We start from the raw sequence: 17,281 nt of genomic DNA, 5'->3' as shown, positions 1-17,281 counted from the left end.
TTTTAAGAGACTGAGCTGAATACAGCACCTCAGACTGAGGAAGTCTTTCGGATGAAAGACGAAACGTTTCTACATTTTTTTGTTGTTTTGCTTTGTTTTGTTTTTTGAATGTCCAGAGGACCAGATTTAACTTTTTAAGTTTTTTTTTTTTTACCTGGATTATTGAGCATGCGTCAGGATACTCTTAATTACCAGTTTGCTGCTTTATAGATTCAGATGTCACGAGCGATTTGTGCTGTCTTCATCCTTTGGGTCTAACCTGAGATGTCGCCTGTCTTTCAGTGACGATGACTTCGACATGTCCAGATACTCTTCATCAGGATACTCCTCAGCCGAGGTGAGATGTCTGAGGGACCAGGTATCTATACACATATTATATTGTTTCACAGCATCATCTGGCCAATACCACAAACATCACCATGAGATCACCTTTGTCACATCAGGTCAATTCAGCCTCCATAATCTGGCTGCTTGAAACATTAGTAGTGACCCTTTGTTTAAATTCTCTGTGTTTTCATCCCTTCATTTCTGCAGGCAGCACGTTTTGTTCTTACCTTTGGCCTCTCATCATCATCACCAACCTAATTGTGTGTTGTGAAATTTGATTAGTTTGACCTTTTATTTTTAAATTTATTTCTTCATTTTGCAAATGTGTCACATTTAGCTGAGCAGGTGCTTTCATTGTAAAGCCAATTTTTAATATTAGGATGTGCCACATCTATTATGGTGATGTTTATTTATTTTATTTTTCTGTGGCTTTTGCAGCAAATCAATCAGGACCTGAACATCCAGCTCCTGAAGGACGGGTACCGGCTCGATGAGATTCCAGATGACGAAGACCTGGACCTCATCCCCCCTAAAGCAGTCAACTCTACCTGCATGTGCTGCCAGGCTGCTCCTTCCACAGCCTGTCAAATCCAGTAGCCAACCCCCCTTCCCCACCCCGCTTCCTGCCATCTTTACCTAAGGCCAGTTGCTGACAAGAGTGGCATCAAGGAAGAAAAACTATTGGCTGGAAAAGACACGGCGGAGAAAAGCAAAGGTTTCTAAACTGAGGAAAACGAGAAACTGAATGTGTGCAGAACCTGTGCATGTTCCTCCTATGGCAGGATCTGCGTGTCTTACTTCAGTGTTGGTTCAGCAGGGATTCCAGGTTTGGCAGAAATGTTACCTCCAAGAAAAAAAAACCCCGCAACTTTTGCTTCTCTTTTGTTTGATTTTTCTCATGCTCGTGAAGTCTCTGGTTTACAAGGACCACGAAGGACTGTGTGACGCTGTGGAAGAACACAATGGGACAAGATCAAATTGGCCACACGACTCTGTGTCACTTGTGTGTCAGCAGACGTCCGAACAGTCTCCTACTGGCGTTTACTTTTGAGTCGTTTACGATGGACTGAAGAAGATCAGAACTTCGCTAGTTGACATTTTATTTCCCGTTCTTTTAGCACATCTGCTTTGTCTTCCTTTGTGTATGTGTCAAACTTGAACATGACGTGTGTCTAATCACGCCCAGGAAAATGGTGACAAACTGTCAAGTTGCTTATAAAACTCTATAGCAGCCCTTACTCAACACTAAGGTAGTAATCGCTCCATTACACAGATAATATACTGATACCGGTTTTATATTTAGTTAAAGGAAGCTGGAAAAGATGCATGTTGCCCGTTTACACCGTGTCCCAATGACAAACGTGCAGATATTTTATTATTAGGTACTACTGAGCCACAGCCAAATCTTTGGGTTCAATAGACATCATGTGCTTTTGTGACAACTAAACTGTTTTATCTTTTAATTTTTCATTTTAGGGAAAATCATTCTAATAAGTTATATTTAGGGGTTTGTTTATAATACAGCAGCCTCTGCCACTGAAATGGAAAAAAAGGGATAGAAATATACAGTTTTGGTTGTCCATATGAAGAATGTGGGTAAACTGATGCCAAACAGTTTGAATAACATTTTTTAAATTACTTTTAAGTAATACTGTCATTTCGTAAGACAATTCAAAAACTTTTTTTTTACATTTCTGTTCACTTAGATTACAGATGTGTGTATTTTCCTCCTGAGTTACAGCGTGAGACGTTTGTCTAATGTATGAACAAAACGACGGTACGTGTAGCACCAGGCACAAATGGATTTGTCACAGCTTGGTGCCATTCACCTGTTCTCTGTTTTTAACAGGAAGTCCTCTTTGTTTGTTTAGAATAGGAGATTGTGCACTATTGTTTGTTTCCCCTATATTCATGTTTAAATCCCTTTTATTATCACAGTGGATGATACAAACTTATTTTTTTTGGCAGAGCGTAATAGTTCATAGTTTATTGAGTGTAATAGTTTCAACAAAAACACACCGTCCGGAGGACCTGACTGAACTTTGTTGGATTTTTCTACCTGGATTACTGAACATGAAAAGGATAGTTCAATGCTACTTTGGAAAAAGAATAGAAATAACTGACAGGCTGGTTCACTCTAAAAACACGGTAACGTCAAGTTTATTATTGTATCAACTCCTTGTAATGACATATTGATCAATATTCCCTTTAAATAACTTAACCTAAATTCTCCTAAATTCTTATCGATCCTCCAAAGGAAGCTGACTTAATTGTTTTTAAGTAAAGTGGATAATCTCATTAATCCATGTTCTGATCGTTAAAAGATCAGAAATACTGTTCGCCTCCACAATAATAATAATAATAAAGAAAATAAATCTCCTTTTTATTTTTTCTAGTGCAACACAACCAAAACACTCCCAGTATAAAAGTTTTCACGCGACTGCTGCAATGTTAGTAACTCACCAAATGAAGATTAGGTGAAGGATAGAAATCATAACGCACAGAATGTGTAAAAATTCAGACCATGTTTATGAAATGGGCGAGACTTTTTGAAGTGGAGTTCTGTATAAATGGTACGAACAGTTAATGTCTTACTTGTTGTAGATGGCTCTTCGAACATCAGTTTGAAGAACTAGTTTGATTCTGAGCAGATTGATGAGTTAACTGAGTTAACTACCGTCTTTACACGACTCTAATCCAAATGCTTTAAACTGGTTCATGGAAGATTAATTTTCTTTGCATTGCCGCGTGACATTACACAACTATGACGTGTAAACTGTGGCACAGAAGCAGCTGCAGGATTCCCTCTGATGGAACTTTCTGCTTGAATATAAGATTTCTGCTGGAATAAATGTCTACACAGCCATTAGATTAGCATTAAAGACTGATCATGAACCACTGTGAATTTTTGATATGGAGATGTTTAAAGGTGGCAGCAATCCAACCTGATCTGCTCAGACTAGCCTTTAGGTCGTCAATCCAGTCAGATTAAAGCATCTTTTTCTCCAAAGTCCAAAGAGTTATCTACAGCAGGTAAGATAATTGTTCATAACGTTTTAATACTATCCCACTTGTTAAAAAAATCAGATCTATTTTTGCTTTTTAATTCTTCGACACATCTTTAAGAGAACAATTCAAATAAATTGCCGCAAACGTTTTATGTCGAAGACATGTAGCACCTGCAGAACTGGCTGAACTCAAGTTCACGCAAACTCGAAAGAAACAAGTTTGTGGGAAAATGTAACTTTAAGTAGTCAAATGAAGTGCACAAAGTAGACACTTGTAACATGGTTGGTGTTTCACACTCATGCAGCTGTGAGCAGATGATGATGAGAGAGAAAATGACTCTTAACTGCTTTTTACTTCCATCAACATCACGGCACTGGATTTGCACACAAGTCGATGTCTCCTACTGAGCTCGTGTCAATTGAGGCGTAGCTTCACTAACCTCTTAAGTTTAACTTCATTTCCTGTAACAAGCTTTTTATGTATATGCAGTTGTTTTTTTTAAGTGTGAGAAATACAAGCAGACACTTTCCATTTGTCTAAAGGCTTGTCATGACGATCGTGAACTGGTTCCATTTAGATTTTAACAGTGTTACTGTTCTGTGTATAGTGCAACATATCAGAAAAATAAATACTAGATATCTCAAGTTTTAGAGTTCGATCTGTTTTTGTTGTCTAAATTTGATGTTTTGCAGCATTCTAGAAATTAATTACTTTATTTCTGTCTGGTACCTTCAGCCTTGATTTATTATTCCTGCAGGATGTAACAGAATGTTTTACTGGTGAATTATGGTTAGATCAGGGGTCTGCAACCTGTGGCTCTGGGGCCACATGCGGCTCTTTGGTTTCTACAGCAGCTCTTTCAGGCTTTGACCAAAACTAAAATTAAACAGAATTTTATTTCAATTATTACCAACAATGAAAACGGTTAGTTTTATCAGATTTCCTGTCATTTTGAAATATGTGAAGAATACAAATACAAGGTGTAAACATGTGGACTACATCATGCTAGTAGTTGTTAGCCACTTTAAGTCAACTTCCAGTCTCTCAACGTGATCTTTCCCTCAAAACCACGAGAATGTTTAGGAATATCTTTAAGACAAGTTGCTGAGAAGGAATATGGAGAGTAACTTTAATAACACTAAGAATAAAACACAAAAAACAAAGTAAAAGTAAACAGAAGTTTTTATTTATTCTTTAAAAATGTAACTGTATATACAACAAACTGGCCTAATTTTATCTTTAACTTTATGCTTTAAGGAGGACACTTCATTCTTCAACAGTTAAGAGAACTCACATCGGCCTGCAGAGTTCAGCGTTTTAACTTTTGTAAAACTGTAAAAATATATATATATATATATTTCTTTCTTTACATGAATTTAGTTTTTTCTTTTGTATTAAAATGTAAAAATACCAATAAATGTTAGGAATAGTTAGACTTTTTATCGTTTTATAATATCACCCCCACTGGCTGGAAAAGCCATCTCCAACTAATGGTGCACAGGCCACCAGATGATAGTACACAGTTGTAGCAGGCTTTCAGCTCCGGACACGTCACAATTAGTAAGCAAAGTGGCAAAAATGGCTCTTTTTTTTATCACAAAGGTTGCAGACCCCTTGTTTAGATGGATGAATGGCAGATAGAGAAATAGTGAGCGGCTGGGGGTGGAGCACGTGTGATTAGCCTGGAGCTGATCCTTTGGGAGCAGGTGGTGGCTTACCTAGATGTCCTGGATCCAAGTAGTTAACAGCAGAGTGCGTCCACGCTGCGAGAATTGACACTGAATTTAAATAAATCTGAGGAGCGAGGACTCAACCACAGGTGAGCAACAAGTTCAAATTTTATGCAACTAAAACTTTATGTTCTGTTCACCCGCACACTTTAAGTCTATCTGTAGTGATGGCCTGGTATAAAGTTGACGCTGACCTCCCGTCAGGCTGAGCTCAGAGGCGGGTGTGATGCCGCTGAGGAGTGCTGCTGTTGTGCTGCTGCTCTGTGTGCAGCACGTGCACGGGTCTGCTCTTCCTGCACTCTCCCCCTACGAGTTCACCGCCTACAGGATGCAACAGTACAACCTGGGACTGAAGAAGTGTGGTGAGATGTGCTTTCAGTTTGGAAAAAAAAACAACTGAGATTTAACGTTTGAGTGGAAAAGCCTGTAATTCTTTGAATTTCAACAAAATGTGCACTTCTGTAAGATTTTTCATGGAGGCAGAGGAAGTAGGTAGATGTCACTGTAGGAAAGCCTGTAAAGAACAAACTCTCTGACACTTATTCTTTAAAGTTGGGCACCTTTGTCTGCTTGGGCCTGGAAAAATACATAAAACATTTCTTTAATGTTGTCTGGGAGATTGCAATGATTCTAATTCTATCCTTGTGAAAATAATAATAAAGATCAACCTTTAAGTAACTCTGCACACACATAACACCTCCTTTAACACTGACAAAAGTTTTAGGGTCTCATGTGCTTGCCTGTTAATCCTAAACATTTAACTGTCCTAAAATTAGGACTAGATTATTAAAACGAATAAAACTTTGAGTTAAAGTCATTCATGTTTTTCCCAAGTAGCAGTCACTGAGTAACAAATGGTCTCTGAGTAAAGATAATTCTGGATTATTTTGTCTTAAAAAAGTGAAGAAACTGTGACTGAATACAGAATATTTCTGTTTAAATCGTCTTTTTTTGTTGTTGTTGCTAAGGTTGTCGTGGAGCTATCGTGGTGGCGGAGGCCCGCTCAGCAGAAGAACCATTGTTGACCCGCCGCTGTGTCGTCATGAAGGTGCAGGACTTCACCACAGAGAAGTACAAAGAGGCCCAGAGACAAAAGGCTGCTGCTGTGCTCATCTTACTGCCCCAAAATATTTCCAACATCCCTTACGACAAGTTACAGGTGACACGTAGAAGGGTTACCGCTTCGAAACAACCTCAACACTGTCAGAGTATTAAAGTAAAGCAAAAGTTGCCACGAACCTGAAGTAACACCTGATTTATCTCCCAGTCCTTCATGGTGGGTGAGAGTGAAGCCTTACACAAGGAGAGCCTTATTCCCGTGTACGTAGCGCCAGAGGACGAGCAGTTACTTTACATGTACGAGGAGGTTAAACAAGCTGCAGCCGCTCGGACCTTATCCATATTTGTCAGAGGTAAGACGTGAAACAGGATAGAATCATGGTGCATGATCCATTTTAAATATATCCTAATTGAATGTAACGGGATGATTCTGACTAGGTAAGAAACGTGTATGAAGATGGTGGGGGTGCAACTTGAGCAGAAATACCACAGCTTCACGGTTTCATCAAGCATAAGCCCAAATTTTAACTAACTTTTTTTTAAAATTGCGTTGCATCGTTTGATTGCGTTTACAACTATATTTAAAATGATAAATGCAGCCACAGTTGTGACTGCTCGTTATTTAAAACCCGCATTTTGTCGTTCTCTTTGTAAACTGTTGCTGGGATCCTGACAAGGACGTTAGCTACACATGCTAACTCTTGTAGCTTCTTCTTTTTTTTTTAACATTCATTTACACTAGAGTTGCATTCGGGCCTAAAATATCCAACATGGCCTGGTCCAAACCAGTATCATTTTTTTTCCGAGCTCGACCCCAAACTGACCAATTAACTAATTAGAGGCCCGAACCCGAAAAAAAAAATAAATAAATTTAAGCTTTTACTGCTATTGTAAACAAATCTGACATGATTTAAAAAGGTCTTTCAGAGAAAGGAATATATAAGATTTCTTGTTTATTAACAAGAGTCAGAGGATCATTATAGTTATTATAATATAATAGTTATTATAGTCAGTAACGGCCAGCGGACGTACACGGCTGATGATCCGATTGTCCATCTGTAACAACCCGCCCCCAAAACTAAGGTAAAAGGAGGATTAATGATATAAAACACTAATTAGGTCGTGGGCAGTGCCTGGAGCTGACAGCAATATTGGTTGAGGTGCAGGAATAACCAAGTACAGTAAACAGAACATAATTTACCTGCATAGGAAAAAAGCTCTCATAAATAAACTAATTATAGATTGGCCACGAAGGATAACATTTAAGGAAGTTGACACAGTTTAATCAAGAGACCTGTTTGGGGGCAGATGGTGGGGGTTGGGGGGCCTTGCTTGGGGACCCAGAGTGGGGCAAATGAGGGTGGAGGGATGCATTGGTGTTCCACCTTTTCCATCCACATTTTGATGTTGTTGGTCCAGGGAGTTGAACCGGTGACCTTCCGATCACAGATCAACCTACCCTCTGCGCCACCGCCCCCCTACTTCTTACAAATCTGTTTTTAAAACGGTGTAAAAAGGTTGACGGGTGTCACTCTTCTGGCAGATAAGCCACAAACTTGGTGTTTTTTTTTATTTATTTTTTTTATTACAGAAAACATTTTCAACCGGCAACTTTGCCTTTTTATGGAAAAGACTCAGTGTAACTTTCCTCTTGGTCAAAACACATCTGTCTGACATCTGGCAGCAACAAATGGAGGTGGTGGTGCAACGGAGCGAAAACAACTTTTTATTAAAAACAAACAAACAACCTATGATAATAATAACAGAATGACGGAAAGACTGATTTATTTCAACCATGGCATTCCTTAAAACTGGAAACGTGTAATAGACTGGAAAAACTGGAAGTATTAAGTACTTGTACTGAACTACTTGTGTTTGTATTGTTGCTAGTTCTCCGAAGCATGGTGACAGCTACAGCCTTTCAGATGTTGGTGAGCAACAGCGCTCCGGTAAAGGCTGTCACCGACACCACTATAGTCACGCTGGAGGTAAGAGCGCTCCTCAGCGTTTTTATAGAAACCTTCAAAAACATTCTTTAAGTAGACAACGTGCACTTTCCTCTCTAACAGCTGTCAGTCCTTGCATCATGCTGATGTGTATTTCAGGGAGTGCTGCCTGGAGCAGGGGAGGATGCACCCACCATCGTCATCACCGCTCACTATGACTCATATGGCCTGGCTCCGGTGAGCCACAGGCTGAAACACTTTGAGTTTAGAAGTTTAGAGCTTTAACTTATCGTTGGTCCTTACTCTTAAAAAGGAAACCAAGATGTCCGTATTGCAGTGTTGTAGCATTCAAGACCGGTCTTGAGACCACTTTCTGATGGTCTCGGTCTTGTCTCGATCTCGGACGTTGAAGACTCGGGATTTTATTTCAAGACCAGTCAAGACCACAACTGTGGAAATACCACTAAATTGCCAGAATATTGTCCAGTTTGTTTGTCCAGTACCTGGAAGAGAGCGGCTGTCTGCTGTAAAGCCTCATTCAGAACCTGTCCCGGCTGCACTTTGGGTCAGAATAAATTCTCTAGCAATAATCAGTCTAAAACATGACTTAATCAGTTAATAGATTTTTTTTTTTCTCATTTCAAATTGGTTCTGAACCGTTCGTGCTGGAGCGTCGGTTCTCTACTGCGGTGAAGTTAGTTTTATGTTGGACGTTCGAGCTCCGTGGCTTCAGCGGTGTGTTGCTCTCGTTCGATCCCAAGCAGGCAGTCTGATTTCAGTCAGCTGAGCTCAGTCTGCCCCTCCTCCGAGACATAATGGTTCTCTTAGGGACCGTCAACAAATTACCAAAACAAACTCTTCAGAAACAGAAATTAATATATTTTACATCATTTGACCCACTGACACAAAACTAATGTTAAACTATTCTAATAGGCCTGACACACAAGACACCATCATTTATTTCTCATTTTCAATCATTTTCTAGTTAGTTATTGATGGAAAACCATCATTTTTGAACAAATTTATGTAAAATTAAAAAAAAAATTGCTTTAAAATGAGAAATAAATGCAGGTGCCTCATCTGTCAGGTCCAGTGAAGTAGTTTAACATAAGTTTTGTGTCAGTGAGTCACATGACATGAACATTATTGTGCAAAAAACACTGAATGTCTGATTTTTTTTGTTGTGTAGCTTTGAAAATTTATAAAAGCTGACACATTCATTCAAAAGCAAACTTAAAGTTGCAGGATGTAACTTTTATTTTAAAAAAATCATAAAAGTTACATGTTTTTTTTTACATATTTGTTAGAACTGTAATATACGACAGATAATCTGTGAAAAGACTGAGCTCCAAGACTTGAGGTCTTGGTCTCGGACCCTAAAAGTCTTGGTCTTGTCTCGGTCTTGGTCTTGACTTGGTCTCGGGTTAGGTGGTCTTGACTACAACGCTGCCGTATTGATCACGAGATTATCGACGTCTTCAGAAACTCACATTAGAATGATTAAAGTGGGCACAGTCATTCTCCCCTTCAGCACAGATCTGTTGTTTTGTCTAAAACAGTGGTTGTCGTATGGCGCCGACTCTAACGGCAGCGGGGTCACCATCCTCCTGGAGCTGGCACGTGTCTTCCAGAACCTGTACAGCAGCTCCAGCACCCGACCACCGTGAGCTGCAGCTCGTCTGGGCTGTGTTTCTACAAAACACTAAAGCAACCTACAGCTAAATGAGAACACAATGTGCGTTTACAGCAAATGTTCTGATTTTCTTCTTTTAGATACAATTTGATGTTCTCCTTAACTGGAGGAGGGAAGTATAACTTCCTCGGCACAAAGAGATGGATTGAGGAGAATCTGGATCATGCCGGTGAGTTTGCAGCAGATTGCGTCGAAACGTGTTCTTATATTTTATCTTTAAACATCAGCCTGTCCTGTTTTATTAAAGCCGAACGTTTCCCCTGCAGAGTCCAGCCTGCTTCATGAAAATGTGGCATTCGTTCTGTGTTTGGATACACTGTCCAACGGCGATGAGCTGTTCGTGCACGTGTCTCGGCCTCCTAAGCCTGACATTCCTCTGCACTCTTTCATTCAACAGCTCGAGCAGGTAACTATTTTATTGTCGCTGTTTGAGAAAGCATGAATGTGTCTTGTCGTGGGTAACGATCTCGCCTGCTCTCTTTGTGTGATTGCCCGCCAGGTAGTTCACTCCAGATACCCCTGGGTGAAGGTGGGATTGGTTCACAAGAAGATCAATCTTGTAGAGTCCACGGTAGCTTGGGAGCACGAACGCTACAGCCTTCGGAGGATCCTAGGATTTACTCTGTCTCACCTGGAAGATCCCAAATCTGAGCTCCGCGGCTCTATTCTGGACACAACGTAAGCTCAAAATGATTTGAATTATTATTTGTACCAATAAAAGGGAAGGTGTTTTAAATTAAATATTAATCAATTCATGTAATTATCACTTCATAGATCTCAAGTGGATTTTAGAAAACTTAAACGCAATGGGCTCATCGTAGCAGAAGCACTGGCGCGATACATGTACAATCTTTCAGACAAAGTGAGTGGATGCAAAACACAAACAAAATCAAACAATAAAACGATATTTGATAAAGATGGAAAGAAAAGCAAACGGTTCGAGGCATTTTAATGGGCACCCTTTTTACATTTAGGGTTCACCAAAGGATGTACAGGTTTTCAAGGGTCACTTGGTGAGTTCTTCTAATTTTTCCTTTGGTCAAGGTGCTGCCCTCTAGTGGTAATGTAGGGACAGTACAGTATTTGTATTATAAGCAGCATGGATTTGAATGATTTCAGCTAAAATGTATCTGTTGATTTTACTTATTAGAAATTTGGACTCATTTAGTGTAAAGGTGAAAAGATTATAAGCAGCTTGATGCCACATTTATAAAAGCGTGCATTTCTTTTTATAACAGAAAACATAAACGCAAACCAAACAGAGATTATATCAGTGGTTAAAAAAAAAAAAAAGTTTAAATTTTGCGTGGTGTTTTCACGTACTCTCTGTGAACCCACATCTTAATCCTCGATGCAGGACTTTCAAGACAGCCGTATGTCCAGCCTGATGTCGGTTCTGACCTCGGTCCCTCGGGCCACCCAGCTGCTGGATAAGGAACCGAGTCAGATTCTTCTGATCAACTCACTGGAGCACGAGTTCAGACGTTACCTGCAGCAGGTCCACAGACACACCTTCCGACAGGACAAAAGGTGACTCATACTACTTATTTAGGCTCTCAAAGGCACAGAAAAAAAACAAGCCGATGCATTAATTAATGATGTTTCTGTCTGCAGAGACCCAGAGGTCACCTTTTTTGATCAAATGAACCAACCAATAGTGATGTACAGGTAAATATCTTCTGGCTTTTGTGCATCAGCTAAATTCAGTAGTATTCTGTAAAATCCTTTGAAGATATTTGCACTTTTTTCTAGGGTGAAGCCAGCAGCATTTGATCTCTTCCTGGGCGGATGCATTACTGCATATTTGGGGATAGTTTATTATGCAATTCAGGTTTGTTGCTGTGCATTCATGATGCTATTCTGCAGCCATAAAAAAAAGCAGCACTACTATTCAGAGGTGGAATGGAATTCAGTATTCAAGGTGTAAATGTGAACTACAGCTACAATGGGTTGTAGAAGTATTCATCCCACTTGCCATCGTCTGCTTTTATTGTCTTACAACCTGAAATTGGAAAAAAAGGGAACAGGAGGGTATATTTTAATTTATATAACTATCAGTTAAAACAGGGGTGTCAAACTCACTTACAAAAGGGGGCCAAAATAAAAACCTTTTTCAAACTAAGGGCCGGTTTCAGAATTTACAGTAACTCAAGTCAGATACTCAGCATCTTCTCTTGGTTGCAGGTTCCTCAACAAGAGTTTGATTGGTCTCATTTGATGTTCTCTGTTGCACTTTTGACATCGTAATCAAAGATTACTGAAACAAATTAAAGTGATTAAAGTATTTTACATTTAAAATAACAGCTTGGGGCACAGATAAGATGTCAACGAGGGCCATGTTTGGCCCCTGGGCCTTGAATTTGACACATATGAGGTAAAAAAATGCAAAATTATTCTGAGACAAACAAAAACAGACCAAAAAAAAAAAAAAAAAAAAAGAAACATCCTTTTAGATTCACATTTTGCAGCATTTACAGTAGAAAGTCTCGTTTCCGTGAGCTCTAGCTACTGCAATCTTTGCCCGTACTTCATGATGAAACTGCTCCAGTTCCTTCAAGGTGGACGTGCACTGCTTGTATACCAAACCAAACTATAAGTTCTCAGATTCATAGCTGGATTGAGATCTGAGCTTCGACTGGTCCAGGACATTGAACTGTTTCTCCTGAGCCACGGGAGTGTTGTTGTCGTCGTCCTGCTGGGAGGTGAACCTCCGTCCCTCCAGATAAAAAAACAAAAACATCCCCACAGCATCATGCTGCCACCACCATGCTTCACTGCAGTGTTCTCAACGTGCTGATAGGTGTTAAGTTTGCTGCAGACAGGATGTCATCCTTGATGATTAAAACGTGTCCTATTTTAGACTGGACTGTTCACAGCACCTTCATCCACATGCTTGGGGAAGAATTACCAAACTTTTTTTCTTTAAGTGAATGCTTTTCTCTACACTCTAGTGGTCCAATGAAGAATTACTCTCATTTTAGCCCTAATTCACTACACCACTCACAGGGGAAATATCTTTGCCCTGTGTTTTTAGTGCTGTAGAAGCACATTTAAAGAGATTTTAAGTGCCTGAATTCTTTCACCACCTCTGAAAATATGTTTCCACATGTATCACAGTGCTTACCTTAAGAAAGGTTACAGACGAAATGTCTTGTTTTTGTGTGTCTTTTTCAGAATTTTGCGTATCTGTACACACATCTGAAAGCAGCAGCGAAATTCAAGCAGAAGTAAAAGCTGTACGTGCACAAACAGAGACTGTGGCGACAACTTTTGAAGTCTGCTGCGCATTCGGAGCGTTTGCTTCACAGACCAGTCGGCATCAATCTGCTCGTACGCAAATCCTTTGACGTGCACATTTGCTTGGACATGATTATGACCTTTAGATATGTTTGTACTTTTCTTAGCAAGATTTCTTTGTGATTTAAAATAAAAGAATTTGGACTATCGGAACACGAACCCTCCTTGGACCTGATTTCAAGACCTAAGGACTCAGTCACATTCTTGCCATGATTTGACGTGCATGCTGCTCTGCACCTGCTGACACGGAACTGACTGGGCTTCATGTGACTGAAGTGATGTCTAATAACCACTGCAGTGGATGAACAGCCAGTTCCTGTCACAGATAACTCAGTGAGAGTGCCAGAGACACAATAGCACCCTGCAGTGCTTGATGAATTAATAATGCTTGATGCATGCTGACAGTGAATAGTGGGTAAAGTTTATTAAACCTACTGGTTTTTTTGCTTCAGTTTTGCAGATTTGATGAAACACAACCAGCAAGGCAGCTAAAAAGCTACGAACTCAGCCTGAGTGTTTGATATCAGGAGGTCCTGTTGGTAAGGACTCCTGGAGCTTGAGAAGCAGGTCAAGGGCATTGACCCCGTGTATGTGAGTCTCTGCAGGGGGCTTAAGCTTAGAGAGATTAGCCAGTGCTCAGGTGGCACAAAGAGTTGTTCTGCTTCAGCAAAGATGCTCTGAACCTGCCCCAGCAGACTAGAACCTTCACAATAGCAACAGGTTAAACAAAGAGTTTGGTCCATCCGGTGGCTGTTAGGGATTCATGCAGGATTTATCCCCGAAATAAATGCTAATATATGACACCCAAATGCAGAATATGCATCGTATCTTAATGATATATCGCATGTGCAACACTGCAACAATAAAAAATAACTAATTTTACCAAATATAAAGAGAGGAGATACACAAATATGAGAAAGGGGCGGGGCTACCTGGTGAGGAGAAGGATGCTGCATGACTTTCAGGCAGACGGGAGTCCAGCAGTGGACTCAGCAACAGGGTGAGAGAAGATGACGCCACAGCTCTACATCACAGTTTACAAAGAGCAGTTCAGCTCTCCTGGAAAAGTGAGACGAACAGAACTTCGACCGACTTCAGCCAACCGCAGGAACAACCCTCAGCCTCGTTCGGTAAGAGCTGTCTGTGTCACATGCACCGAGGGTGACAGAGCCCAGGATTTACTCATGACTGCAAAAGATGTGCTGACAATACAAGTCTTTACTGGTTGAATGGCTCTATACTGGTAATATGTTTTCGCCGAAAATGGTTTCAGTTTACTCAGCAGTGTCTCATCTTTTTAAAGTTTTTAGTGCATTTAGCTGAATACTATGAAGAATTGGAAAATGTAAGAAATGTCTACCAATGTGTTTGTCATCAACCAGCACTTTTAGTGTTTTGACATTTTAAGCTGCAAGATCAACACCAGAAAAGCTGCACAAGGAGTGCGATGAACATGAAATTTCTGTAAATTTTAAATTGCAAAGAAAAACAAATACAATTTTAAGCGTGTAAGTGTGCTCTGGAAGCTTGGACCAGAAACCTTTCTCGTTTCTCTTTGTGATTCTGCCTTTGTGCCTCTCTTTTCTTGGCCTCCTCAGGACTTCCTGTTTCCTCACAATCTTCTGTCCAGCCGCAAAGCGACGCGCGCACCTCCACTGTCTTTGCCCCCTGTGGACTCTGGCCGTCCTCTTTTCCCCCCTGTGAGACATTTGTCATTTCACGGTCCTGTCCAAACGTGTCCTGAAAACTCTTCTAACGCAGACAACCCACAGCACATGCCTCCTATTACACCTGACGGAGTGCAGAAACTCCATCCGACGGAGCCTCTTGCTGCCTCTGACGTTCAGCTTCCCACCTCTTTGAGGACGGCCCATAAGTAATTATTAACAAGTCCAACATTTAGCTCAAAGAAAACTGAACAAACACTGACTTGTATGTGTTTTCTGTGCAGGGCAAAGGATTATCAAAGGAACACGTATCCGCTCTCAGCTCGACAACCCAAGTAAGTCAACACCAACTGTTCTGGAGGTCCTTGAAATAAAGTGATACCACTGAGCACGTCACGTTACCAATAAACTGGACCAGTATTTTAAAACAAGAGAAGAAAACTGTGTTTTTTTGTCAGGTTCCACGCTGGAACTCAACTTCAAGCACAAGCAAGCAACCCTCCTGCTGCCTCTCGCTGCTTTCCTCAGACGCAGTTCAGGAGATGCTGCTCCAACACCACTCTGGACTATAGGTGCACATCAACTCACATGCACTCATTTTATCTTGTTGTGTCTTTATTACTCCCTCTGAAGCCGCGCTATGTCCCTGTGGTCTGCCAACAGTGATTGTTACAGCTGCTTCCATGTGGTGAGGCCCTACCAAGCTGGACACTACACCATACACCCAGAGTTTGTGTCTGAAAGCCTTTACTAGGACAAGCAGAGCGCCGCCTTCAAAGCAGGAACTCAATATCGCCACTGATTGTGTTTATATGGCGGCAAGAGCATTATAATTATCTTCTTAATAATTGCAGATGTTTGAAGATCTTGCTTTAAAGGGCTTCTGATGGTCAGTGACACATGGTCACATGTTTCTTTACCACATATTAAAAATGTGGACATAGTCTAAATAATGAGAGTTCTTGTACTGTGTAGGTCTTCAGTCATCCCTCGAGTATTTCTGTTGTGCTTTCAAGCATTTGTCGTCATTCAAAGTGGTTTTGATCAAATATTAATTAAAATTTCTAAAGCTCTTTAAAAGTTTTGTTTTTGAACTCAGGCTTTTTCCATTTTTTTTTTTCCAGTCCAGTGTTTAATCATGTTCAGAGGAATAGTTTTATTTGTTGTAAAGCCACTTAAATCTGACTTGTCTGTGTAAACTGCTCCTGAACTCAAAGGCTGAACCAGAAATCTGATCCTATATTTTATTTTGAATTAAATCTACTGCTTGTGACAAACACACACGTTCCCATCATGTAAGTTAAAACTTTGAAAATGACCAAAAACACCTGAGTTCAACTTGTGAAAAAGTTTTTAATTCCTGACGAGGTGATGCTCAAACAGATATTATGTAAAATTGTCAGAACAATTTATCAGGTCCAATTTAAATAAGTACAGCAAGTCTGATTGCTAGGGATAAATATTTTAGAGGAGGTTTAAACCTTTTGCACAGTATTCTATAAATACATTTTACTTCCTAGTAGACTAGCATGTAAAATGCATCACCCCCATAAAAAAACAAAAACAAATTATAGGTATAAGTTCAAATTTTAAAGTCTTTTTATTTAATCATCTTTTGCAAGTTCCAAATATTTTTTGACACTTCAAACTTTAAACATAAATCCAGCAGTATTGTGTTACTGATAGTCTGTAGAGTGTGCAGAATGAAATAAAAAGCAGTCGTTTCCTGACTGGACTACAACGACCATTCGAACGGATCAAAAAAAGTTAAGTCTGGTCCTCTGGACTTGAAAAATACTTGAAAAAAAATCTCATTACAGCACAACATTTAAAGCTCTGTACTCGTATTTAATGATCACTGTGAATGCAGTATATATAGATATATAAAACCTTGTGGATGAGATGGTGCTGCTTTGTTTAATAAAACTATATTACAAGTATTGTCACCAGAGGATGCTGCTGTGACCGTGGGAGCAGAAGACGCTGCTGCAGAGCAGTGCACAGGAAGATACTGTTAATGGTGTCAGTTGTTCTAATAAAGTTCACGAGCTTCTAACCTTCGTCTCCCGTTTCATCACAACCGCCGCGACAAAAGTAAAAGTATTTGTACTACAGGCACCTTGAAAATCCACTGCGTGAACTCATGCTTACAGAGTGTGAAGCCTGAATAAAAGGCCCACCAAATGCTTGTCAATTGATTTTTATTTAATTTGCCTTCGCGTTTGTTAAAAACAATTCGTAGTGTAGTGCAAGACGTCTTTAGAGCAGTATGTGCTTTATTCATTTAAGGTTTAATTACAAAACTTTTTTCACATTCAACCGTTATTTGTAGTCTCGTTGAGCCACGAGGACTCATTTACAAGAGACACCTATTCCAGACAGAACATATAAAGTACAGACGACAATGAGAGCAAATAATGGCAACAATAAACTATAGTAAAAATAAAAACAACAACCTGGTGTTTTTGTGTGAAGGTGGGTAAAAATCTATCGACTTCAATGCCTCTTTCCTGCGGTGTCCCGCAGGGCTCGATTCTCGGACCCCTTCTATTT

The 17,281-nt window shown here is 40.0% G+C and overlaps 2 protein-coding genes across 3 annotated transcripts in view; both read left to right on the top strand.

Annotated features, from left to right (window-relative positions):
- Window positions 1-1,666, top strand: part of fam219aa (family with sequence similarity 219 member Aa) — a 16,081-nt gene extending 14,415 nt beyond the window's left edge. The window contains exons 5-6 of one of the 2 annotated variants that reach the window (XM_037679201.1): window positions 283-337; window positions 766-1,666. In XM_037679201.1, coding sequence (XP_037535129.1) covers window positions 283-337; window positions 766-924 — 214 coding nt within the window. In that variant the 3' untranslated portion in view covers window positions 925-1,666. Of the gene's footprint in view, window positions 1-282; window positions 359-765 lie in introns of both variants that reach the window. The other variant, XM_037679200.1, reaches the window with a different exon arrangement.
- A 3,626-nt stretch (window positions 1,667-5,292) lies between these two features.
- On the top strand, window positions 5,293-13,208 carry zgc:109965 (Nicalin-1-like). Its single transcript, XM_037679199.1, has 15 exons — window positions 5,293-5,428; window positions 6,035-6,225; window positions 6,334-6,478; window positions 8,016-8,113; window positions 8,231-8,308; window positions 9,631-9,734; window positions 9,845-9,933; window positions 10,031-10,170; window positions 10,264-10,442; window positions 10,539-10,626; window positions 10,739-10,777; window positions 11,122-11,294; window positions 11,379-11,432; window positions 11,517-11,595; window positions 12,939-13,208. The coding sequence occupies exons 1-15, from the start codon at window positions 5,293-5,295 to the stop codon at window positions 12,993-12,995; spliced, it is 1,650 nt and encodes a 549-aa protein (XP_037535127.1). The 3' UTR covers window positions 12,996-13,208.
- Window positions 13,209-17,281: the final 4,073 nt, after the last annotated feature.

This window comes from Nematolebias whitei, chromosome 7 (genome assembly GCF_014905685.2).
Source record: "Nematolebias whitei isolate Nwh7 chromosome 7, NemWhi1, whole genome shotgun sequence".
In the NCBI taxonomy this organism is placed as follows: Eukaryota; Metazoa; Chordata; class Actinopteri; order Cyprinodontiformes; family Rivulidae; genus Nematolebias; species Nematolebias whitei.
This window is presented reverse-complemented; position numbering and strand designations above follow the sequence as displayed.